Source organism: Patiria miniata, unplaced genomic scaffold, assembly GCF_015706575.1.
Source record: "Patiria miniata isolate m_02_andy unplaced genomic scaffold, ASM1570657v1 HiC_scaffold_1, whole genome shotgun sequence".
In the NCBI taxonomy this organism is placed as follows: Eukaryota; Metazoa; Echinodermata; class Asteroidea; order Valvatida; family Asterinidae; genus Patiria; species Patiria miniata.
In genome coordinates this window covers 24,029,767-24,052,847 of record NW_024037047.1, presented here as the reverse complement: position 1 = coordinate 24,052,847, position 23,081 = coordinate 24,029,767, and the positions used below count along the sequence as shown (strand labels likewise).

The 23,081-nt window shown below is 41.9% G+C and overlaps 1 protein-coding gene across 1 annotated transcript in view; it reads right to left on the bottom strand.

Moving 5' to 3' along the window:
- Window positions 1-2,835: 2,835 nt before the first annotated feature.
- The window catches only part of LOC119726226, a 32,645-nt gene continuing 12,399 nt past the window's right edge, over window positions 2,836-23,081 (bottom strand). The window contains exons 4-13 of the mRNA XM_038197842.1: window positions 14,946-15,222; window positions 13,651-13,836; window positions 12,425-12,591; window positions 11,658-11,820; window positions 10,525-10,679; window positions 9,263-9,401; window positions 8,043-8,243; window positions 5,000-5,160; window positions 3,832-4,045; window positions 2,836-3,317 (exon numbers count right to left, since the gene is read on the bottom strand). Of these exons, the coding sequence (XP_038053770.1) occupies window positions 3,279-3,317; window positions 3,832-4,045; window positions 5,000-5,160; window positions 8,043-8,243; window positions 9,263-9,401; window positions 10,525-10,679; window positions 11,658-11,820; window positions 12,425-12,591; window positions 13,651-13,836; window positions 14,946-15,222 (1,702 nt within the window). The 3' untranslated portion in view covers window positions 2,836-3,278. The remainder of the gene's footprint in view (window positions 3,318-3,831; window positions 4,046-4,999; window positions 5,161-8,042; window positions 8,244-9,262; window positions 9,402-10,524; window positions 10,680-11,657; window positions 11,821-12,424; window positions 12,592-13,650; window positions 13,837-14,945; window positions 15,223-23,081) is intronic.

Sequence of the window (23,081 nt, the reverse complement as noted above, 5' to 3'; positions counted from 1 at the left end):
TTTTAACCAGATCATAATTTCCTGGACTGAAATTCGGACTTAATATCCCTTACGTAAAATACTTCAATTTGCGACGCATCAACACACCTTGGCAATTCTTCGCTCGTACCTCCCGCCCTGCAAACAGGGATGCTCTGATGAATTTACGCTCTTTGGATTGGTTGGATTTTGCGTGACCTGTGACCTGCGCGTCATCACGGTCATGACTCTGCAAGGTTTGAAACGGCCGTTAAGACTGATTCATTACTCTTTTATTCCAGTTTAGACTTTAGACATGTTTTTTTTTTCTTTGAAAAGCGTAATAATGTAGGAAACTCTGTAAAACTTATCTGTGTTGTAAATTGACAATCCCCGTCACTTACTCGGGCTCCGTTTCGAATCACGAACGGTCTGATTGCATTATGCGACGCTCAAAATTTCGTCCACATGGTCCGCAATGAAACAGAAATCACATCCGGTATGGAATGTGCGCATTTCTATGGGAAGTTTTCGGATAGCATTTGCGCACATTGTCTAACTGCGCTCTTAAACAGCTGTAGCTGTGCTTTATACATAGGTCATAGGCCACTTCCTTCACAAGATTCTGTTAAGCTCATCAGAGTATCACAGCGTCCTGTTTGCAGGACGGGGGGTACGAGCGAAGGCAATTCCTAGCTTTTGAGTAAAATCCATATATCGATTTCGTGATAATCTTGTGGAGACGAATTCACCTGTAGAAATTGCTCTATGGAGACGTAGGCCTATACAATCTTCTGTTCCTATTATACACGGGTCTCCATAAGGCAGTGAATTATTTGATGGCCGTGCTTTGACGCCAGTTCGGCGCCTGTCTGGCATCCAGAAAATGTAAATTACCATTGGGTTGTGTTTCAAAACAGGCTAGACTCTTCATTAAAACAATACATCGCCGACACGAGTTTACTTGACACAAAAAGCAAATTGGTCTATTGTCCCGTGTGGCTAAACTGCATGAATATTAGAAAAACAGAACTTGAAACATGCAAAGTTCACAAACCTCTTTCATGATTTGTATGCAACACTTTTTGTTGATGCACAAATATCAGCTGAGTTGGCCTATTTGAAAACATCATGTTAAATACACACATTGGAACGCCAACATTAGTTATGTATACATGTATGTATGAGATCGAGACTAACAGACCGCACCAGCGCGGTCTCCGAACGTGTATGCCACGACGCATTGGACTCCACTTTTTTGCTCCAAAATGCTGCATACCAAAACATTTTTCCCGATCAGGCAAATGTTATGACCACTAAAGTTTAGCCTGGAAACATGCCCAAACGGTTAACATTTTGATTCAGTTCATACCTAAACACTCACTGCATGATGATATATCATTAATAAATACCTTGGAGAGTTGATGGTTTCTGATTGGTCGAGACTCGATCACGTGGCCGGTCATTAACGGTGATAATGGACCGGCTTCAAAGATCAAGCGAATAAATGGCCCCTGAACCAGCATTGATCAAGCCCCGTTCAGCCCCATGCAAGCCAATGATTGGTCAAAATATAGTAACAGTCCTGCGGTAGCTTTTAACAATTGAGCACTGCACATGCCTCAACCCCCATCGCGTGCGGAGACTGACGCGCGCGTACGCAACACAGTTGCTAGGGATGCGTGCGTGCGCGCGCGTAAGGAAGTTTTGAAACGACATCGTACAGCAGTGCAGTATGGTGGTGTACCCTAACGTGGCGCACTTCGAAGCATACCCAAATTTCCTCGTGTAGTGTTGCCAAACCTCTTTGTTGACAAACCTCAAATTCATGCAGTGAAATACTGGTATTTTACCTTATTAATGCTTGCTGTTTAACCTCCGTGAACAATTTCGGTTTCATAAAATTTAACCCGAAATTAAAAAACGGTGGCGTCCGGAAATTGGGCACAATTTGGCGGAGTGTTCCCTAACGTGGCGCACTTAAATAAATCTCAGGAAATTCCAAATTAACATTTAAGAATTTCTGAAAACTTGATAAATTCTGATAAATCATTATTATCTCTACTTACATACCCAGCCAGATGTTTGTCACAAAATTATTTTCTTATTTTTCGGGGCATTTTCAAAGGGTTCACTTTGCACTTGAAAATAAAATCGAAAAATCACGCCAAAATAAGTTTTTCTTTTAACTTTGTAGCGGGTAAATAAATTCGCGATTTATGAACGGGAGTGTTTATAACTTGATGAAATTTCACTTTCTGTGAAATTTCAGTTAAAACTTTTGCTCTAGCTAGGCGCTACAGGCGAAAAATCAAAGTGCGCCACGTTAGGGGCCGCGCCACGTTAGAGTACATCAACAATATATACTGAGGATGTTTACGACGAAAGCGTAGATCTACGATTTATTTTCTTTGAACACTTCACCCACCGACATATTTACCTTTCCTAAAACAAACATCATTATAATTCCGGACACAAGGAATGTGTAAACGAGATTTCAGCTTCCTCCATCAGGTAAAGATATGAAAACATTGTTGTAATTTGTTTCGCTACGACAGCAGTTTCTGTTGGGTTTACGTCGTTATAGCTGTTGAGCTAAAATATGGCCCATGAACATGAACACCAAAAAAGGCTGGAAATATCGCCGAAAGAAAGTCACAAAATTGGAGCATTTTAACTGTTTATTTCGTTATAAAGGTATTTATTAATGGGAATAACAGTGTGAGGATCCGGTCTTCACTGCGTGATAATGACCGGGTGTGGGGGTGACCGCTGTTAATGGACCTCGACTTCGTCTCGGTCCATTAATAGCGGTCACCCCCACACCCGGTCATTATCACGCAGTGAAGACCGGCTCCTCGCACTGTTATTCCCTTAATCAAACCTTCAAAACGCTTAATGTGTTGCTCAAAAAACAAAAGGTTGAGATATGCTGGCCGTCTACGGCTATTTCAGCCCTAGTCACTGCTACATAACCAGCACACTTTCCCCAAAAAAATGGTTCGGCCACCTTTCTATATGCAAAGCCTCATTGGCCTGGGGTTTTGTGCGTAAACCTTATCAGTCGGACGATCACACTCAATTAATTGACTTCAGCAAAACTGCAAGTCCCATCATAAAGAATAAGTTAACCGGACCATTTTTTCCAAGAGTGTGATTCTAATGTAGCCGCAAAACGCAGAAGATTCCCAGCAACTGCAGGCTTAAGTTTCAAGGATTTCGGCAAGAGAAGGCTCGACGCCACTCTGTTTTAGAGTTTTGCTCTACATCTTTTGCACGATCGCTTTAAGGTGGTTTCAAGAGTCATGTACGTCTTCTCTTCACACGCTCACCACGCCTCGTCTTCTAACCCTTGGAGGCTGTGTAAAGAAGAAAGAAGAAGACAAATCAAACAACAAACTTTCCCGTTAAGCGTGTTGAGAGTTACACTGGAAATATGGCGGTGTTACAGTAAGATCTCGAGGTGTCGACCTCAATAGAATCTACTTGGTGTATTTAACACTGCAGGTTTTGCAGTATAATCTTGGAATTTTTGTTTGAGATCATTTTTCAGTTTTGTTTAATTACCTATGCCTCCGAATTTCGCAACTCGTACAGACGTGTCGGAAACTTTGGTTACCAACAAGAGTTGTTTTTAAGACCTGATCTAGCACGATTGTTTATGGTGTAAATCGAGGATTTTCTTTTGTTCCTCTTTCCTTTGTTTGTACTTTTTCGCAAGAGCTCTCATTGGTTTACACGTTTGCTAATCGAGGTTGTCCTCGATTTGGTTCCTGTCCTCGATTCACCGATGATGTTGCACGTGTGTGTCCTCGATTTACACCATGAACAAACGCAGTCTTTCTAGTTTCAATTTTGCAGTTTTACACTCACCGCACTCTTTGCTCGCACTGTGCAACTCGGCGCACCTTTGACCCCCGACCCCGGCCAGCGCGCCCATCCCGTTGACCCCTTGGTGGTCGACGGCTTGTTGACGATGGGGGCGCCCTTCTGCTCCTGCTGGAGCGTATCAACCACTTTAGACTTGAACTCCGCCCAGTTGACGTCGACAAGGTATTTCTTGTACAGGTCTTCACTCGACGGAATTCTGGCGTGAAAACAAAATATTTGTTTTTTCCAAAACAATTAAGTCTCCAAAAATATGTCGATGCAGTTAAAACCTGTGCCGTTAGAAAGAAAGTCCTAGGTTCGAACCCATCGTCCTGCCAAAGATTGTAACCGCTAATTTCTTTCACTCATTTGATACAAATTTGACCTCGGGTCAGGACTTCCGTGAGTGCTTACGGAACCAATGTAAATTGATTATGTTAGCCAGCGACCCACAATTCTTTGCAAAGTCTGAGTTTCAGTTTAAAAAAAAAATACGGGAAAGAGCTAAATCAACAACCAGCGAAGCCGAAAAAAAGTAGTCTGTTTCCCTGACCCATTGTCCTTCGGCCTCAAAAGTGGGGACAGGTAGCCAGCGGTGAATCTTCCATACATCAGTAGGCATCCCTCCTGATGTATGCAAATGATATGCATGACGTGTACAGGTCTGAATCCCGCCTCCTGAATTGAAAATCACAACGGTATAATGTTTGCCCGCAACCAGCCTATTGCAAAAATGGCTATAGGCCGCGCCACAAATGTAGAATTTCGGAGGTGATGGACTGATGGGCTTCGATTTTTGCTGAATTCGAAAGTGTCTCTGGCAAATATCAATAAAGTGAGAAAAATGAGTATTTAAAGTGGTCAGTTTTTAAAACCTATGCAGTTTAAATGCTTGAAAGTGACCTTCATGGAGACACTGATGATTTTGCGTATTTTTTGTGTTAAGACAAGAATAAGTTTTGTTTTATAATTGTGTGTTGAATCACCGTCCATGCACAGAGCTAACAGTGATTTCAAAATAAACAATCATGATGCGCGCGGAGATGTGATCCAATCAATGGCTTTTTTAAATAGGAGCTATAGCTACCGGTCCTCATATTTTCTTTAGGGGGGGGGGGCAGTCTTGAAAAAAAGGCCATCCTTCGGGGAAACTCTTGGTGGCGTCATTTACCTCAAGGTCTGCACTGGCTGCCTACGGAGCTTATCCAAAACCTCTTTTGGAGCGAACTTTTCCAACTTCCGCTTGGACATCTGCATCAGCCTGACGCCGTTGCTAATCAGTATGACACCGGGAGAAGTTCGCTTCTCGTCGGCGTGCATCAAGGCAATTTCCTGGAGGTAAAATTATTTTTAAAAATTAATAAAGAAATTGGGGGGGGGGGGGTGTTGCTGTCATTACTGATAACAATGGTTGTTGTTGATAATGTCGTCTTTCGTTTGTTGTCGTGTGTCTTTTTTCCCTCTGTCTTCTGTTGCTCTTGATTTTGTTATTGTCGTTGTAAATGTCTTTGAGGTCGTGATCGTTACTGTCCGATAATGTCTTGAACTTCTTGTTTTGCAAATGTTAATTAAACTTCAGTTTAATGTCATATAAAGCTGTATCATCTCTGAGTGAGGCCCCGCTTTCTATTTCAAAGGTTTGCAACATTGCTAATTTTGCTAATATCTTGACTTATGGCGTGATCCCTGACTACATGGCATATATACGGATTTCTGGCTTCTGACTAGCGCCCCTTGAACAAAGACATTGACAAAATGGGGAACCGCCAACAGGGGGCTGGATGGCTCAATTGGTAGAGCACCGGAGGTCGCAAGTTCAAACTTCGTCATTCACGTGTGCAGAGCCACACGACGGACGTCTGATATATCCTAGCATGCCAATATTATGCGACTAAGATGTGGACTAAGCTGTTGATTGGTCAATTTGGCTATCATGTTTTTGACTTCCGTATCGGGTTACGGAAGTCTCGATACAGAGGGCGCCCGCTGAATGGTCAGAATCTGGTGGTCAAGCCGCAGACTAGTTGCGTATTAATGAACAGATTTGTATTTGAGTCACCAGACATTGAGTCTGAGTCCGAGTCCGGGAGTCATACAGGTCGAGTCCGAGTCTGAGTCACGAGTCACCTTTATATATATTTTATATTGCAAATAAATGTTGAGCTAGGCACTGCTATAAAACCTCACAGTGTAAATGTTTTCATTTTCACAGCTTTTCTCTAATCGAATGAACTGGAAATACATGCATAACATGTCAAATAAGGCAAGGCGCCAGTGTCTGGAAAGGATGATCTTGTATGGAACACTATGAAGCTTTCATTTACACAATATCAAGTGCAGACGCTGAGGTACATGTTTCGATACATTGATTTCCCAAATCACTTGTTTACATGTATATCGGAAACAAGCCAGCCGCACGCGCTGTGTATGTACAGTACTTAGATGCGTTTCTCCTGTACCGCACAGACTGTATCGCGTGCTCAGGAGAGGATCGTCTTCAAAATAATTTGTGACTATATAATTGAAAAAATTAATAAAAAATACGTAATTTGTGGTAACTTGGTTGAGTCCCGAGGCACGCCGGTCGAGTCCGGGTCCAAGTCCGAGTCCGCTGGGTCGAGTTCGAGTCCAAGTCCGAGTCCGCTGGGTCGAGTTCGAGTCCAAGTCCGAGTCCGCTGGGTCGAGTCCGAGTCACGTGTCATGGTGACTCGAGTCCGAGTCCCAGTCACGGAAAATGGGACTCGAGTTGGACTCGAGTCCGAGTCGAGTCACGAGTCATACAAGTCTGAGAATTAATCTCCGAATCTGCTCGCATATCATAAACCCTTGCTGTTCAAGGGGATATTCCATAGACTAGTTCAAACCCCGCTCCAGTCAATATCTTTGTTCATCCGAAAAAAAAATAAATGAAACGGTACTTTGGATTGCAAATCCAACGTTGGTTTCGGTTTCGTCGCGTTCCTCAGAAGATCTTCCGTCAGACAGAGAGCTCACATAATCAGCTCCCTCCCAGTGAATTATGCGGTCTCCCACCTAACTCCTACGTAATTAATTTCTTTGAGAAAATAATAACGCCTTCAAGCACACGTCATGAGTGATAAACCACAAACTATGAAAATGCTCTCTTAGCTTCAGACGAGAACGGAAGTGAATTCAGAATTGCATTATGGTTTTGTCTCAAAACAAAATTAAATCAAACGAACGACTACAGCATCGAGTTTCTCTAAGTATTCCGGCAAGCGTGTTTCTGAAATGCTCATTGGTCTTCGGGGCTTCACAACAAAAGACACATTTTGGGATAAATAGCTGTTTCTGAGGAAGTCCACGATTATTTGTTATCAACTGTCGTTTTCAATTTATACCAATTGCAAAGAAAGAAGCTAGGGTGTCGATGTCACCAACATTGGCTGATATTTCACAGATACTAACAGAATCACCCCGACATTGATTGTGCGTGCGTATTTATTTTGCGTTTCAATTGAAATGAAATTACAGGGCATAATACAGATACATATCAAATGTAAAACAGCGCCTCATGCAATACTGCACTGCTCAGGGCATAATATCCGGTACAGAATGACAGCATTATATATTTATTTTTATTCAAAAAGAGGGGGGCACTACCACTGATCTCTATATAAAGACTGGATAGCGGATATGCATACAACATTCACACAGTAGACTTTGCATATTGACCAATTCGCCCCCGGTCTCACGAAGATGGCCGCGTATAATACGAACGTTCTATGCGTAAATACGCGCGCGTTGTATCAACAGTTGACGCGCATTTTGGTCACACATATTATGATGTTCTAAAAGGGACACATTTCCGTAGTGATTATTATTTCAAAACGCCGAAAAAGTGATATTTGCGGCATTTTAGTAACCACGACGTTAGAAAAATTGTAGTTAACCTAGGTCAGTGGAGGTGGTCAAAATATATTAAGTCAAGTGAACCGCGACGTTACAAAAGAAATCATGCTGTCTATAAAAACGGCAACTTGTCCTTTGTAGATCACCAGCCGGTCTCACCAATATGGCGTCAAATTCATTCATTGTGCGGCTCTTTATTAGCTGTCCAGTCTTTATATAGAGATCAGTGGGCACTACTCGGCATTCCTTCTCAAAAACGAATCTGTGTACTTCACCATTAATCACCATCGTGTTAATCTTCTACTGCTATAAGAATGGAATGACACATTTGGTGAAGTTACCGTGCAGTCGCCCTCTCGTAGCTCGCCCACCCCCATGAAACAACTGTTCTTGGCGGTGGCTTGAGGGAGAGTCTGCCGCCCTCTGTTGGTTGACTCGTGTCCAGCCTTGGGCGCTGGTAAGGTCTTGTCCCCGTAGGCTTGAATCGAGGTGTCTTTGTGGGCCGCCGAAAGGTCGAATTCTTTCAGCATGGTGACTTTCCCCTGAATCAAGTTTTTACAAATTTTGATTTGATAAATCAGATTGTGTCAACTTTAATCAAAAAAGCAATTAAGTTCCTATTTTTTTTGATGAATACTGAGAGTATTGATGATGGGAGGTCATTGCCGGTACACATTTTACAGTCAGAGATCGAGGGTACACGGGCCTATCAATGGACACAACACATATGGCATGCAACTGGATTCGAACCCCGACCCTCCGAACAGATTCATTTCTCAAAACACCAGGTCTCACTAATTATTAGAGTCCATCAAAATGTTCTCAAAAGTCAACAACATGGGTGTCGCGAGGGGGGGGGGGGCAAGGGGGCGCTTGCCCCTCCCCCTGGAAAACGAAAAAAAGAAAACAAAAGTAGAAAAAAAAACAAAGAAAAAGAGGTGCGAAGCCATATTGCAGTTAATTTGGGGGGGGGGGGGCAAATGCTCCCCTGCTAACGCTCGGAGAAATGATAAATTGAGAATAATGAAAAGTCATATCCTAAGTCACGTCACATGACGTTCAGATGAACACTTACAAAGGCACTACTTGGTACTGGTCTATTCCCTGTTTATGACTGGACTATGGGCCTTCTTCACGAAATTGAAAGTAAGGTAAAATCTTGATTTTTGAAACTTGTGAAGAGAACTGAAAGCAACTTTATTTATAATTAATTCCAGTCTGCCTCAATGAATAATTTTAAATTTGTAATTAAACATTTCCTAATGTTTAAAGCCAGATTTTAAAAAAAATAAGGCTGCTTTTTGCCTGCAATAAATAGTCTGGCGCCATCCCATCCCATTCAACAGTAATGAAATGCATTCAAGGAACTCGACCAAAATGGCCAACTCGTGAATAAGGCCATTGTCTTGAGAGATTTGTGAATTCTGTCAATATTGTGAGCACACTGGTTTGGAAAGTGACTAGTTTTACTAGGATCAGTTAGCAGAGTGCCGGTACTCCGGAGGTCGCAGGTTCAAATCCCACTGCAGAGGATTTATCTGATAATATTCATGCAACTTACACCGAGAATGAAGTAAATAGTATCAGTATGGGCTGTGTCCCTCTCAACCACCCGGTCGTAGGCGACCTCCTCGATGTACGACTCGAAGCACAGACGCTCCAAATCCTCGGCCGGAAACTGCCGGAAAATCTCAACGTTCCTGGTACAGAACAATTCAAAATAGGGTTAAATTAGAATTCAAGGGCAAAAAATGACAGGAACAATCCTTCAAGGACAATATAAACCCATAAACCTAAAGTAAATTTTACTAAGATAAAAGAATACTACTTGCGTTTGTGTCCATCTTTTGCCAATTTTATTTTACCCATTTTTAAGTATACCCCACCAAAACAAAAGGCTATATGAGGCGAATGAGGGCGCTCTAACGGTGAGCTCTAGTAATCAGTAAAAAAGTCACTTTTTAACTGATTTCAAAATCAGCTACTGCTTCAAGTAAAAAAGAAATTGTAAAAATATTTGGTTTGTGCAAATTACAAATTTACGTTATTAAACTTCAATTTACTCTCTAAAATTGCGTGGTTATATCTCCCTCATACAATAAAACAAATATATGCTGTTTGCTCAGACGGATTGTTTCGAAAGAAGTGAGAAAGGACTGTTTATTGTCTGAAAACGCCATCAAACGTTTATGAAACGACGAAGCCAAATAATGTCTGTCAGTATAGTACAATTCATTTCTGTTTTACAACTTTGACGCAAAAAAAACTTGAACTTTGACAAACATGCATCTGTAGAAAGTTCTCATTAATGGCTACTGGCATTTTAAAGGCATATACCCAGCGGGTCACTTGCTTTTTATGCATTTTGTTCGTTTCAAATAATAACACCACTCAAAATCTAAGGAAGAATGTTCAAAACCTATACCTGTCGATATTACACTTTTCGAGAAAACGGTGAAAAATCACGCACAATCTTTTGATCATGAAACACGATCTCGTCCATAGCACTCTTTATTTCAAAAAGATCAGTCAATGACTGATTGTTGGAAATCACCTACATTTCTTGATTTCTTCGATGCGACAGTAAGGCTTTGAGCAAGCCAGACGGAATAATTTCTCGGGGTGTTTAGTACCAGTATGATCTTTAATACAAGTTTTTTAAATAATAATTTGGTAGGTTACATTGAGAAAAATGCAAATGATCCTACATAATTCAGAAATCTCTGCTAGAACAGAGATTTTTGCAGTGGTATGAAATAATTGCCTAAATACGCTGCTGCTGATCATCCTTTTGTTTCGGATTAAAAGTCTCGAAAGCCTTACTTGGCGGAGCTGATTTTCTCCTGGAGTTCCTTCTCGAAGATGTCAGGACAGAGCTCCAGGAACGTCTCCTTCTCGATCTCAAATAGCTCCGTGGTCTCCCGGCAGATGATGGAAGCCCGCCGCCTACCGGTTCCGCCTCCCAAAAGGGCCAACTCCTAAGAACAAAAAGAAACGTAGGCCGTTTGCGAAACTCCGGCTTCGGCGTCGTCTGCAGTTCTAGCTCCATTACTAAACTGCATGCCTAAAGCCAGAGGCGGAGACGGAGCAGGAGTTTGGAAAACGGCCATAGATCCCTTGCATATAGAGCGCCGTCACTATTATGTCTATAATGTGAAGTGCCTTCATTGTCACTCCAGTTAAATAAAACAAAAATCTACAGTGAGGGCGCTCTATTAACCAACCTCCTAAGTAAGTTAAAATTGGAGGACTTCAGACACTTTTATTAGGGTAAATGCAAGGTGAGGACTTTTAAACCTCAGCCTCTTTACCAGCTTCGGCTTTTGGAAATTTCATTCCCCTGACTTTCGAACACCGACTCCAAAAAAGTGGGGAATAAAATTCAGCATGTGATTTTTTTTTCAGGAGTATCATGTAACAAGATGCCATTGTTTAAATTCTTTCGACTTTGTTTCTTAATGATTAAACGCCGGAGGTAAAACCTAGGTTTCGAAACAAGAACTATATAGCTAAGGCCACCAAATAGCTAGTTTGGCCTAGCAAATTTATTTTTGAAGTAAGTGTCCTTTTTTTTGGCCAATTTTCAAAGCCGATAAGCGGTGTAGTTGCAACTGTTGAGCGCCATGGTTACAGTGTTTAACTCATATGTCGTGGCATGTGGTTTCGAACCCTGACGGGGAACATGGTGCTTGTGTTCTTGGGCAAGACACTTTACTACAATTGTCTCTCTCCACCCAAGTGTATAAATGTGTACATGTGAGGGTAGAGAGCAGATTGCACTGATCTAGAGCAGCTGCAGAAAAACAAATGGGTCTCATTGCTGGGGAACAGGGGTAATAATAATTGTGAAGCGCTTTGAGACCTCTGGTATACAGTGCCACATTATTATTATTATTCTTTAAAACGTGGGATCGTCAGAGTTGAATGTATAACGACGTCATCGTGACGTGACTTACCCCGAAGCTGGTGCCTTTCTCCATGACGTGTGTCTTGGAAGGAGTCATGATGCCCGTCTTCTCGTCCTCGATGTCGATCTGCACAAACACCGAGCCGGAGAAGATGAAGTAGAAGTTGTGCCCCACGTGACCCTGACGCAGAATGACACGCCCCTTCTCACAACTTGGCGCATACGGGGAAAGACAAGGCCAAGTCAACAAGGTTCTTGGTAGGATTGGGTACTCAATATCATGAACCAATCAAATAATGTTTGTTAATTTAGTGTCACCCACATAATGCTGCCACCATTTCAGTCATGTTCCCTGTATCCAATAACAATTACTGAATGAAAATATTTTCTGTGCTAAAAAGGAACCAGACTATCATTCCTTCCACTCTTGCTTTGGTTACGTTGATTTGAATGGGGGAAAAACCAAGATGGCCGCAACACTACAATGGTCTATTGTTATGTATAGTGGCAAAGTTTCTTGCCCAAGGAACAGCGCAATACCACAGGCTGACCTGAACTTCAGAAACTTGGTAGCTACCTAGAACATGTGGGTATTCGAAAAAAAACAAAGTGATTTCATGATGCAGTCATCATTTTGATTCACATTTTTTTTTTGAGTTTTCGATTTCACACTTAGACAAGATCAAAATATTATGCAAATTAGTATGTTTCAAGTACATGTATATTAAAATATCACCATCCTTAATGGAAAATTAAAATGATCGTGTTTCGTCTTCGACAGACACACAGACGGCTGTTTCATGTATGACCCCTTACCAGCTGTACGTCGCCGCCCTGCAGATCTCCATTCGCATCTGGTGCGTGAACCGCTCAAAACTTTTGAGATTCTTCAGGATGCTATATAAAGCCATGACGTCATCGGGCGTACGATCCCAAGGCGGCTTCAGGCCGATTTCGCGGGCCCAATTTGGTACGTGGAGTTTCTTTTAAATGCAGAATAAGTGATAATTAACATAATGAGTTACGGAATAAAATTTGAGGTTTCAAAAATGAAGCTTAATCTGGAAACGAAATATAGATTATATAAACCAACATAGATTTCTGTATGGATGAAAGGACGAAATTATTACAATATAAAAGAACTTCATTGAAAAATCAATTTTGTTTATGACACTTAACATATACCCTTTAAAACTCTCTTTCTTAATTGGCGGTTTCACACTCAAAAGATCTGATACTCGTACTCTATTCTCGACAAAATATGGAACGTAACTCAGTGAGTAACGTCACTGGACCACGTGGATATCGGACGGTCCAACGCATACGCAAAACGCATATCAAAGTGTTTGGCCTCAAAATCAATATCCGGTTCGATAGTAAAAACGTCATAGACACGCGCGAACCACTGATTACTAGCGTCTATCCGCTCCGTTCACAAGTACCCCCTCACCGGCAAAGAAAGTACAGTTGGGGGTGACCAACCGACGCCATCTTGGCTGACTGCAATTTTGCCGCGCGCGACGCGCGGCCGTACCACTGCGTGTACATAGTACAAATCCCCTGGTGTACGTGCGTCACGCACAAGGATCGGTGCGCGTCAACCAGCTAAATGTCCCGCCCATGGGACGGCGTTGCTAGGTAAAAGGGCGCCCTCTTTCGTTGGCGCACGGAGCCCATTGGATAAACACGTAAGTTGCGGCTCCAACGGTTCCAATGCTCGTTTAATTCGCAGTGGGCGTGGTTTAAACTGAAATGATGTCACACTAACGAACCGGAAACCGATCTATTAGGCCCCGCCCACTGCACACGTGGGGCAACAACATGAGCACATATCCAATGCTCCACCATTGATCTCCATTACTAATGAGAATCAGTGGCTACACCGCATTATTCCAGGCGCTTGCGTCATATGCGCGCACGCACGTCAGACTTTTATGCACGCATGTGGGACATTGATCTGGGCTTTGATTGGTCAGAGCATCACGGGGCGGGACGATGAGAAAATACACAGAGAAAAATAGCATTTTGGCATCGAAACTTACCGAGTATTTTCTGGAGAATTTTTCCTTCTCGAAGGTCAGCTCTTCCTCCATGGTGCGCGTGTTGTAGAAGTGCAGCTGTGCCATAAAGTTGGCCACGTTAAGATCCTTGGACGATCGGATCATGCAGAAGGCCACTCGAGCGATCCGCATGATTTTGGTCACGGTCTCGATGAACAGCGCCCTCAGCTGTTAAAAAATACCGCTCAATAGTTATTTTTTTGAGGAGGCGTTTTCGAAACCTCGGCTTCGTATTTTCTTTGTCCTCATCCCCCTGGCACAAGAGTCAAAGGAGTCTTAAACATCCTATCTCAACAAAATTGAGGAAAGCTCTAATTACCCATAGGCTATCAAATCAATTCTACCGAAGCCGAAACGAAGCCAAGATTTCGGATATCCCAAGATGTGTGATCCTACCCAGTGCCCGGTAGAGGGCGCTAGACTGTCTGCCGATAAGGCTAAGACAAAATTCCAGGGCAACCACTCATCCCGCATGTCCTTGCAGTATATATTGACTTTTGAGAATTATATGTCTATCACGAATGCGCCACAAGCTTGACTGTTGGAGGAAACACATCGGTAAAGCGCTTGTCTTTCTGTAAAATCCACGTAAAATCCTTGTGAAGTATCGACAGTTAGCTCTCTCATGTACTTTGGATAGTGGTATTAATCTAGCCCGGTTTCGACAGCGGAAACGAAGGGACCCGTGGTTGAAAGGCGTGGTTGGAAGAACGTGGGTGAGTTAGTTCATTTCTATTTAAGCGACTTATTATTTCCCCTCCCCCTTCCCCCTGCCCCACGCAAGACCTGTGAACTGTCACTTTTGGAGTGGCAAAATACCCGCCCATGGGTACATTTTAAGTGCCAATCTCCGACAAACATTGGGTCGCACTAAACTGATTGCCCTTTTCATCCAGTGCGTCAATCGTAAAAAAAGGCTGTCATGAGTGACCGAAATCTTCACCCAGGGGCTTGAAAAAACGTGACCGAACACCGACATCAGAATTGGGCAGCGCGGGCGGTGGGGGTGGGGGAAACAATTGATAGGTGCATTATTGTTTTTCTTTCCTGAAGACATGAGAGTAAAATGATTTGCACTTTGTTAATTTTGAACTTTGAACTTTGAACTTTGAACTCTGGCGTTTCCCATATATCGTTTTGGCAACTGCAGCCTCGTAACAGCAAAGAAGACTGACATTAAATGACTGCGTCAATCGAAATTTGTTTGATTTTTAGAAAGTAGCTTAAGATGAGATATGCGACTGGTGTTTTTTTAACTTTGAACTCTGGCACCTTACCCTCAACCTCCTCTTTTCTGGGTCCTCGTACGCATGCGCCAGCAGCCGCAATCCCACGTTGACGTCGGACAGGCTCTGCGGTGCTTGAGGGCGCAACTCCACTTTGCTGCTCTGTCGGCTGAGCGGAGGCGGGGTGGTTGACCTCAGACTTTCGGCGGTCGTGACCCTTCGCGCCACCGGGTGACCTCTGAAGCTGACCTGTGACGTCGTGGGGGAGCCGCTGGGCGTGTCTAACGACTGCGCGCGCTGCAGACTGGCATTCACCATCGAAATTGATCTGTGAATTGAAATACAGAAAAACATTTGTGTTTAAAGATTTTAGGGACAAGAAAGGACAGGGGGCGGTCAACAATATCCGCATTCTAAAAGTGCGAAACCAAAAAGGAGCACATTTTAAAAAAACAAAGCTTTTGGCAATCGAATCCTCAGTGCATGTCTGCCAAGTCACTCCAAGTCATCGGAAGTTATCATCATAAGTCAATCGCAATCAGCCAGTCTCACGTCAACAAAATGTTTGAATGGACGTAACAACGACATTTCCTTTACACTTTTTCTTTTGTTAAATATCTCTCATGTGTCCTTACACTTGTGACTGAATTTTGTTTTGATTTGCGAAGGTCTTGTGATAATATGACCAGCGACAGACTTGACTTCAACTCTGTCTTCAACTTGATTATTAATAAATATTTCATTCAATTTTAACTGAGACCAAGACTTGTTTGTCTCCTTGAAGCATTTTTGTAGCTTTGTTTCAATAACCATAACTGGCATGCACAAGAACCTAAAACGAGTGAAAATATCACATTCTGTTGGTAGCCATCTTGGGTTCGGGCTACAAAAATGCCATGCAATTATTCAACCGTGCATATTATTTATTATCAAAGCAACCATAAATGGCAGTCGATCCATCACATTGAACGACTGTCTTTGTTTTCTTCCTTTCTTTGTGCGGTTCAATAACAAACGCGCCGGGAGCTCCCCTCGCAAATTCTGTCCTCACGGGCGCATTTTTTTGTCATAATTGTTAATGTCTTCTCCTACTAGTTAATGAAGACTGGTCGTTATGTCGATAAACAATTTGCACAAGATAATTGCATTGTGGTTCATATGGACATTATTCAGTTTTGTTTTTAGAAACGAAATAAAAGACTGAATAAAAAAATGAGCAAATAAAGAGACTCGAAAGAAGCAGGCAGCGCAGCACAGAGTAAAATAAACAGACTCATGAAACAACAGAACAGAAATCATGAATGTGAAGTCAATATTCAATCATATATATGACTTGAAGCTATGCATGGCGGATGAGATTTAATATTCAATCACTTTAATTTAAAAACAACATATCCCATCGGTGCACAACTCTCGAGAGAGCTTGGGTAAATATACGTTGTTTTATACAATAAGCATTTTTTTCCTTCTAAAAATGGTCATTATCAGCCCATTGTTCATTGGTCGTTTCCTGATGCTTTATTATTCTTTTACGGAGCATTCTCATCCGGAAGCAAGGGCGGATCCAGAGAGGTTACTGCCGGGCGGGAGGGGGGGGGGGGGGTGTGAGGCTGTGCCGGGGGCGGAAAGGCGCTCGCAGGTGAAAAATGGCATTATCTGACAAAAGTTCGGTCACTGCTGGGGGAAAGGGGTGCGGGTGCCCACTCCACACCCCCTCCCCTCGGATCCGCCGGTTGTAAGGAGCCGTTTAAGGGCACCCAAACAGTTTGTCTGCTAAAGGATTATTATACATGTTATAGAAAGAGTATACAAGGTAGAACATCAAAGTGTGCATGTACTACTCGAAACAATGTCTTTAAAGGTTTTCGTGTAATCATCGCGCCGAGGAGTTTACCGGTTCAAAAGTTTAGTTCTCAAACTCGAACTTTACTGGTCTTCATACCAGTCGCAAAGTCACTTCAAACACACGTGTTGTCATCGTCGTGGGACCTGAATGCGACGGTAAAATGCATTAACTTTGTGTGCATAATATATTCGCCACAATGCTGATTTCGACAGCTTGTTTTTATGAATTCGATGCTTTTTGCATTGCCGGTGTAGGCGTGTAGCGTGAAATTTTGAATCTTTCAAATACCGACTTATTGGTTGTACTGCGCATGCCTAAGTGACGATAATTAGGACAGTTAGAGTCAAAATGAGTTAAAAGAGACCAACATTCAGAGGAGTCCAAATTTCATATGACACCGAACATAATAATGATCGAGACAAAATAGCTGCCGCGTCAATTTACAACAAAAGTGGGTTTTCAACATTTTCTCCATATTTATGTGCGACATCATGCGGATTTTACTCTGTCCCAAACCTTTAAAAGATGGTCAGTCGATAACCTAAAACACTACATTTATGGAATTGTTTTGGACGAAAGTGCACCATTAAGACTCGTATTACCAGCAAAAACTTTGAAGAAATAGATGATTTTGGTACACACGTATATATACCAGCAACAAAGGCATGGGATTTGTTAGAGAATAATGTAATATTGCTGCAGGGGTCATATCTTGACGCACGCCTTTAAATATCCGTGTTCACAGCCAAACATGCTGATGAAATGAATGATTTCCATACGATGATCAAGGCCTAAGAATTACTGTGAGTAACAATGTATAACAATAAATGTATGCAATATGTGGACTACAGGTTACAAGGACTCCTTTTCATAGAAAAACCTCTGAATAAAATAATTGGGGATTCCGGTATACCCGGACCAAGGCCTTAGAAATGTGGTAAGAAACCAATTACGATAAACCACACAGCTTCGGCAGTCTTTCGACGAAAGTGCACCATTAAAGACTCGTGTTCCGAGCCAAACCTCTGATGAAAAATGATGATTTCAGTACGAGGGACAAGGCCAGATCGCCGATAAGTTCGCCCACCAGGACGGGGCCTGCACTTTTGCGCTCGTCTCGCCCGGCCGACCAGCGACAAAAACGCGCCCAGGGGTAAACCATTAAAATAGGGAACCTCGTCTTCACTAATTCGGAAATAACATGACTAAGTTGTCTCTCAGAACATGATGAACACGTAACGGTCGTGGGCTGAAACCGACCCCGAGCCGAACTTTTCAGCCAGGCCCACTGCGCTCGCGCAGAAAAGTAAATGATATCGAGAACCTTTAAAAAATGGGGGGGAGGGCGCATTTTTATGCAGAAGAACCCTGAACCTTATTAAGGCTTGACACAAAATGAGATATGGTAGTGATAAGTATGAAGAAAATAAGCACGGGTGGGGATTTAAAGCGCCCTCTATTGACAGCCTGCATGGAAGATTTAAAACTCCATCCTGATTGGTTGGCTAGTTTGACCTCAAGGCACAAAGGCCATGAACGCCATAAAACAGGCGTCGATTCAATCAGTTCTACGAACAACTCTTTGCGTTTCCTCACAACTTATTTCGTGTGCAGTGTTGATTATTGGTAAATTTTCAATTTTTTAATTAGAAATTTTGAAATTTCAAAAACGAAAAAAGAAGAAGAGAGAACAGACAACATGGCATTAGGTGAGTTTGGGTGCTCGGGTAATTTCAGCACGGGGTACAAAACGAACACTCCAGACACCTGCACTTTATTAAGGGAAGGTTGATTGCAGTAATGGTTTACACGTTATGACATTACGTCGGAGTCTCCCACTTGTTTTATTTCATCAGTTTTAAACTAAGGTGAGTGTATGTCCGGAGGTGCCGCTATTCATACGGCAATGTGGATCGCATTATTCTTTGGCAAAATTCCTTGGGGGCGCGTGCGATGTTTTCCCTTAACCGCTTGAAAGTACTTGTAGAGTTTTAACCTTTGGAGTCGAACTTGGATGTCTTCATGGTGCAGATGTGTAAAATCTGTCTGTTTGTCAGTCAGTCTGTCTGTCAGTCAGTCAGCAAGTAAACGTTGTTCAAAATGCTTTCTTTATCATGTAAACGTTTGTACAGCGTACTTCGGGTCGGTTAATGCATACCTCAGGCAAAATTCAGAGCGAAATCGCTGAGACACACAATGAAATTACAATATATTTTGACGTCATGAAATACCTTTGCTCTTACATTGTAATAAAAAGCTTGACTATATAACGTCTGTTCTCTTAACGCTGTACGTAAACTCAATGTGAATTGTTTAACCTTTCCCGTAAGATTTTGCAAAAAATGTTATTGATTTGATTGGAATACAACAATAGACATGTTTTTGTGTCGCATGGAGCATTATGTGGTGTTAGGTTTCAATTCAGTAACTGTAATGGACAAGAAGTCTGCATATTGCGTCTCCCTCAATATTTAAATCTTTAATAATGTATGCTCTCCGCTTTTTTAAAAACTATTTAATACATTTTGGACTGTTGGAAATTAAAAGAAAGCCTCACAATCTGCATTATTTTGGAATCTCAGTACAAAAGGGGGGGGGGGGGCTGATCCAATGGCCCACCCCTGGTCCAACAGTGTGGACGATATATTCTCCCGACCCTCTGGGATTCACGCCCATGATTTTGCTTATCCCGGGAATGGAACAAAAACACGCGCCCTAATGATGGCAGCACTGCAGGCGATCTGTAGATTTAGCCATATACTGATATCATTGTACAATCACTGAAGTAATTGCGATCCAAGTAGAGCTTGCGAAGACAATTTCACAATCCTACTCGGGTGGGACTCGAACCCCGGACCTTCTGCTTACTATAGGCAACTGTCTTAACTACTTGTGGTCCGAGCTCAGCCCGGAATCGGATGGCCGATCCGAATCAAAATTATTTATTTATTCATGAGATAACTTCTCAGGCAAACATTAAAAAATATATAAAAATAAGATAGTTTTAAAATTCAATTACATAAAAACGACAAGACACGACAAAGGAGATCAAAGAGACACACTACTACAAAGGTTAAGATGCAAGAAACTATAAAATAAAAACATTCAAAAATTTTAAACATTAAATTGTACCATAATATGCAGGCCTGAGGGATTGCCTAAAAAGCTATATAAAAAGCTTATCGAGAGGCTGTCCAAGTACAACTGTAAACATTTTGCACAAGACTGAGAAAAAAACAACGACAACAACGAAAACAACGACGACAACAACAACAACAACAACAACAAAGGTCGACAAACAGACAGACATACAGACATAAGTACACAGAACAAAACAAACCAGCAAACGAACATATTAAATAAAAAAAAAGACAAATAGGAGGCAAACACACGAGGCACACAAAAGCCAAAATACAAAGAAATATTTGGGTTTTTTTTTACAATCTGTCTTGACATTTCTTTTTTACCCAAAATCATCTGTAAACATGGCTTTAAGGGAAATAAAATAGTCATCTGTAAACAATTCTGTGAAAATCTCAATTGAAAGAGACTTTTTTTGGTTGTAAACTCGAAAGCACTTTTCCCCACGGATTAAGTCAACGTGTTTTCACGCAAAAGATACGCTAATCACATCATTTTGAAGTTTCGGTTGGTAAACTCTAAGGATGAGCTACATTGTTGAAAATTAGGTTAACAAGTTCAGGGAAGGAATTGGCAAGTTTAGGTGGGAAATAGGTCCGGAATTGTATCCGATTTGTATTAGTTTCCAAATTATAGGTTAAGTGGCAGGAAAAGTGGACCTTCTGTCTTTAGGGTAAAAAAATGAATCAAGAAAAAATCTTATGATTCCCCATGATACCTCACAGACCACGCAGTTTTTTCGATCTGAAGAGATTTAAAGTATCTAATTTCACTTTTCGACGTAAAAAAGTCACCATTTTTTTTATAATAAAAGGAAAAAAAGACCCATCGAGAGAAACCCAACGAGAAGGCTATGTGTCAAACGTCTCACCTCAGTTTGATCTTGCTCTGGTTTTATTTGTGCGGCGTTTCTAAATTGGTCTAATTAAATCTCCCGATCACGCCCCGACGCTACGGGCGTAGAAGCGTCATGATCGCGGGGTTAGCGCGGCTTGCAGACGGCCTGGCGAGCACTCGACACCCGATCGAGAGGGGTTGGCTTGGAGTTTTTAACCGTCGTTGTTTTGTTGACGTATCGCCCCAGGATTGTTTCTAAGAAAAGAGCTAAGATGTAAATATATCCATTCAAGAACGGAGCTTATTGGGTCGATTATTAGTTTACGGGCCGAGTGATGATTGGAACGGATCCAAACAACAAACCAACATTCGGAATCAACCAACTTAACTTTAAGATTGTTGTTTTCTAAAGGGGAATTTGGTTGCAAAATATACATCTTTTGTCTCTAGTTATGTAGTGAGGAAGTTTGCAATTTGTAATTCTAACTTAACAGACGTTTCATTAATGTCGTAAAATCTATTGCCAGTCGTACTATAGGAATATAAATAGCTCAGTGCAATAGTGAAAGTGTAACGTGTAAAAAAGAAGAGTAAAAATAATGAAAAGAGCAAAAACTGTAGAGAATGAAGGAACTATTATTAATATGGTGAAAAAAAAAATCGTTTTTATTCCGACAAGAAAACAAATTGAAAAGAGCGAAATCTTCAGAGAATTAAGTAACTTTTATCCATATGATTACAAAAACCATTTTTATAATAAAAAAAAAATTGATGATAAAAAAAAACATTTTTATTTCGGAAAGAAATCGGAAAGTCGAGTTGAATAAGCCTAGTATTTCACTTAGTGAGCTTATTTTTTTGCCCGGCATCTGAGAAAATGACAATTCGAAGGCAAAAACCCCTTCTGAATTGAATAAATAAATAATTAAATATTCAGAAGTGCGTAAAAAGAAGAGAAAGTCTTAAGTGTGTCCGTGGAACATGCAGAGTCACGTGCCAACAGGAATACGAGATTGTCAATATACTGTCTTTCATCTAGACGCACCTCCACGAAACGCCAGCAGGAAGCGTCATGTCTTGAATGGAGAATCTCACCTTGCAGAATGAGCAGTTACAGACGTGCCCTCCGACGAAAAAAACCCAGTGACTCAAAACACCCTTAAAGACGAAAAAAAGGTGCTGATTTCTCATCCTTTGATTTCTAAATATTATCGCGACGTCACATTCGGTCATCGAGCTTTGTCAAAATAATGCGAGTAATTTCATTAATGCTACCTAGAAACATCATATCGTGTGACGCGAGCCGCGGTGCATATTAAGTCTGTTTGTATATCGAAAAGCATCGATTTTTTTGTTAGGCTGATGTTTAGGTATTAATTTTGATGTCTTCAACGACTGATTAAGTAAGAACAAGGATGCGCAGCTAATCCATTCGGGGGGGGGGACACGCCCCAATTTGGGCTAATATGGATCTTTCACACGGTTGATTTCAAAGACAGTCTACATACAGGCCTCAGTCATCTGATGGCATGATTCTTACGTAATAGCTTATAAACCTACAGAGTATCAATGCCAAAGCATATGTAGCACGATGTGACAGAAGGACCCCCACCCCTCTTTTGTGTTGGTCACTGTTTTACCAGAATCTCAGGCATTCTTTTGAGATATCTAGGGGGATGTGTTAGGTAACAATAATGTGTACAGGGTATAGGGAGATTGGGGACCCCTCTGTCACATATCGTGCTGGGTGTACGCCAAAGAGTTTTTAGTTTGCACATGCGACCTCGATTTCGATCCAAATCCCCATACCAAACCGATGACCACTAGCCGCCACCTCTAAATCATGGCAACTCAAAAGAAAAACAACAACAACAGATTTGTTGTTCGAATGAACAGAGTTGACGCTTGCCAGAAAACCTCTTTAAAATGTGACGCAGAGTGTTCGTGTCGCCCGCGCCCTTACGATGACGAAATCTCCTTCAAATGAAACGATCTCGCTCCGGGCCCCTGCGGACGTGAATTGAAACCCGTTTTTATTTCTGTTGCAGTGGCTCCCTTTCGGGGTTAATCCTCACAGCTTGCGTGCTTGACCGCTACGCCCCTGGGAAATAAATTCAAAGAAGGAAATAACACCGAATGCCTGTATTTGTTGGTACGGTGTTGACCGGATTCTTTTTTTCCCCCGCTGTACGTCTACTTTGTTCTGGCGTCACTGATTGGCCCCCAAAGGACCCGGAAACTCAAGCCGCCATCTTGTTTCTACAATTTTGCATTGGGAGATAACCCAACACCTTTTGTGTCTGAGTGTTAATGCATTAAAAGCGACCTCTCGGCGAGGTGTTCGATCACACTAACATCACTGA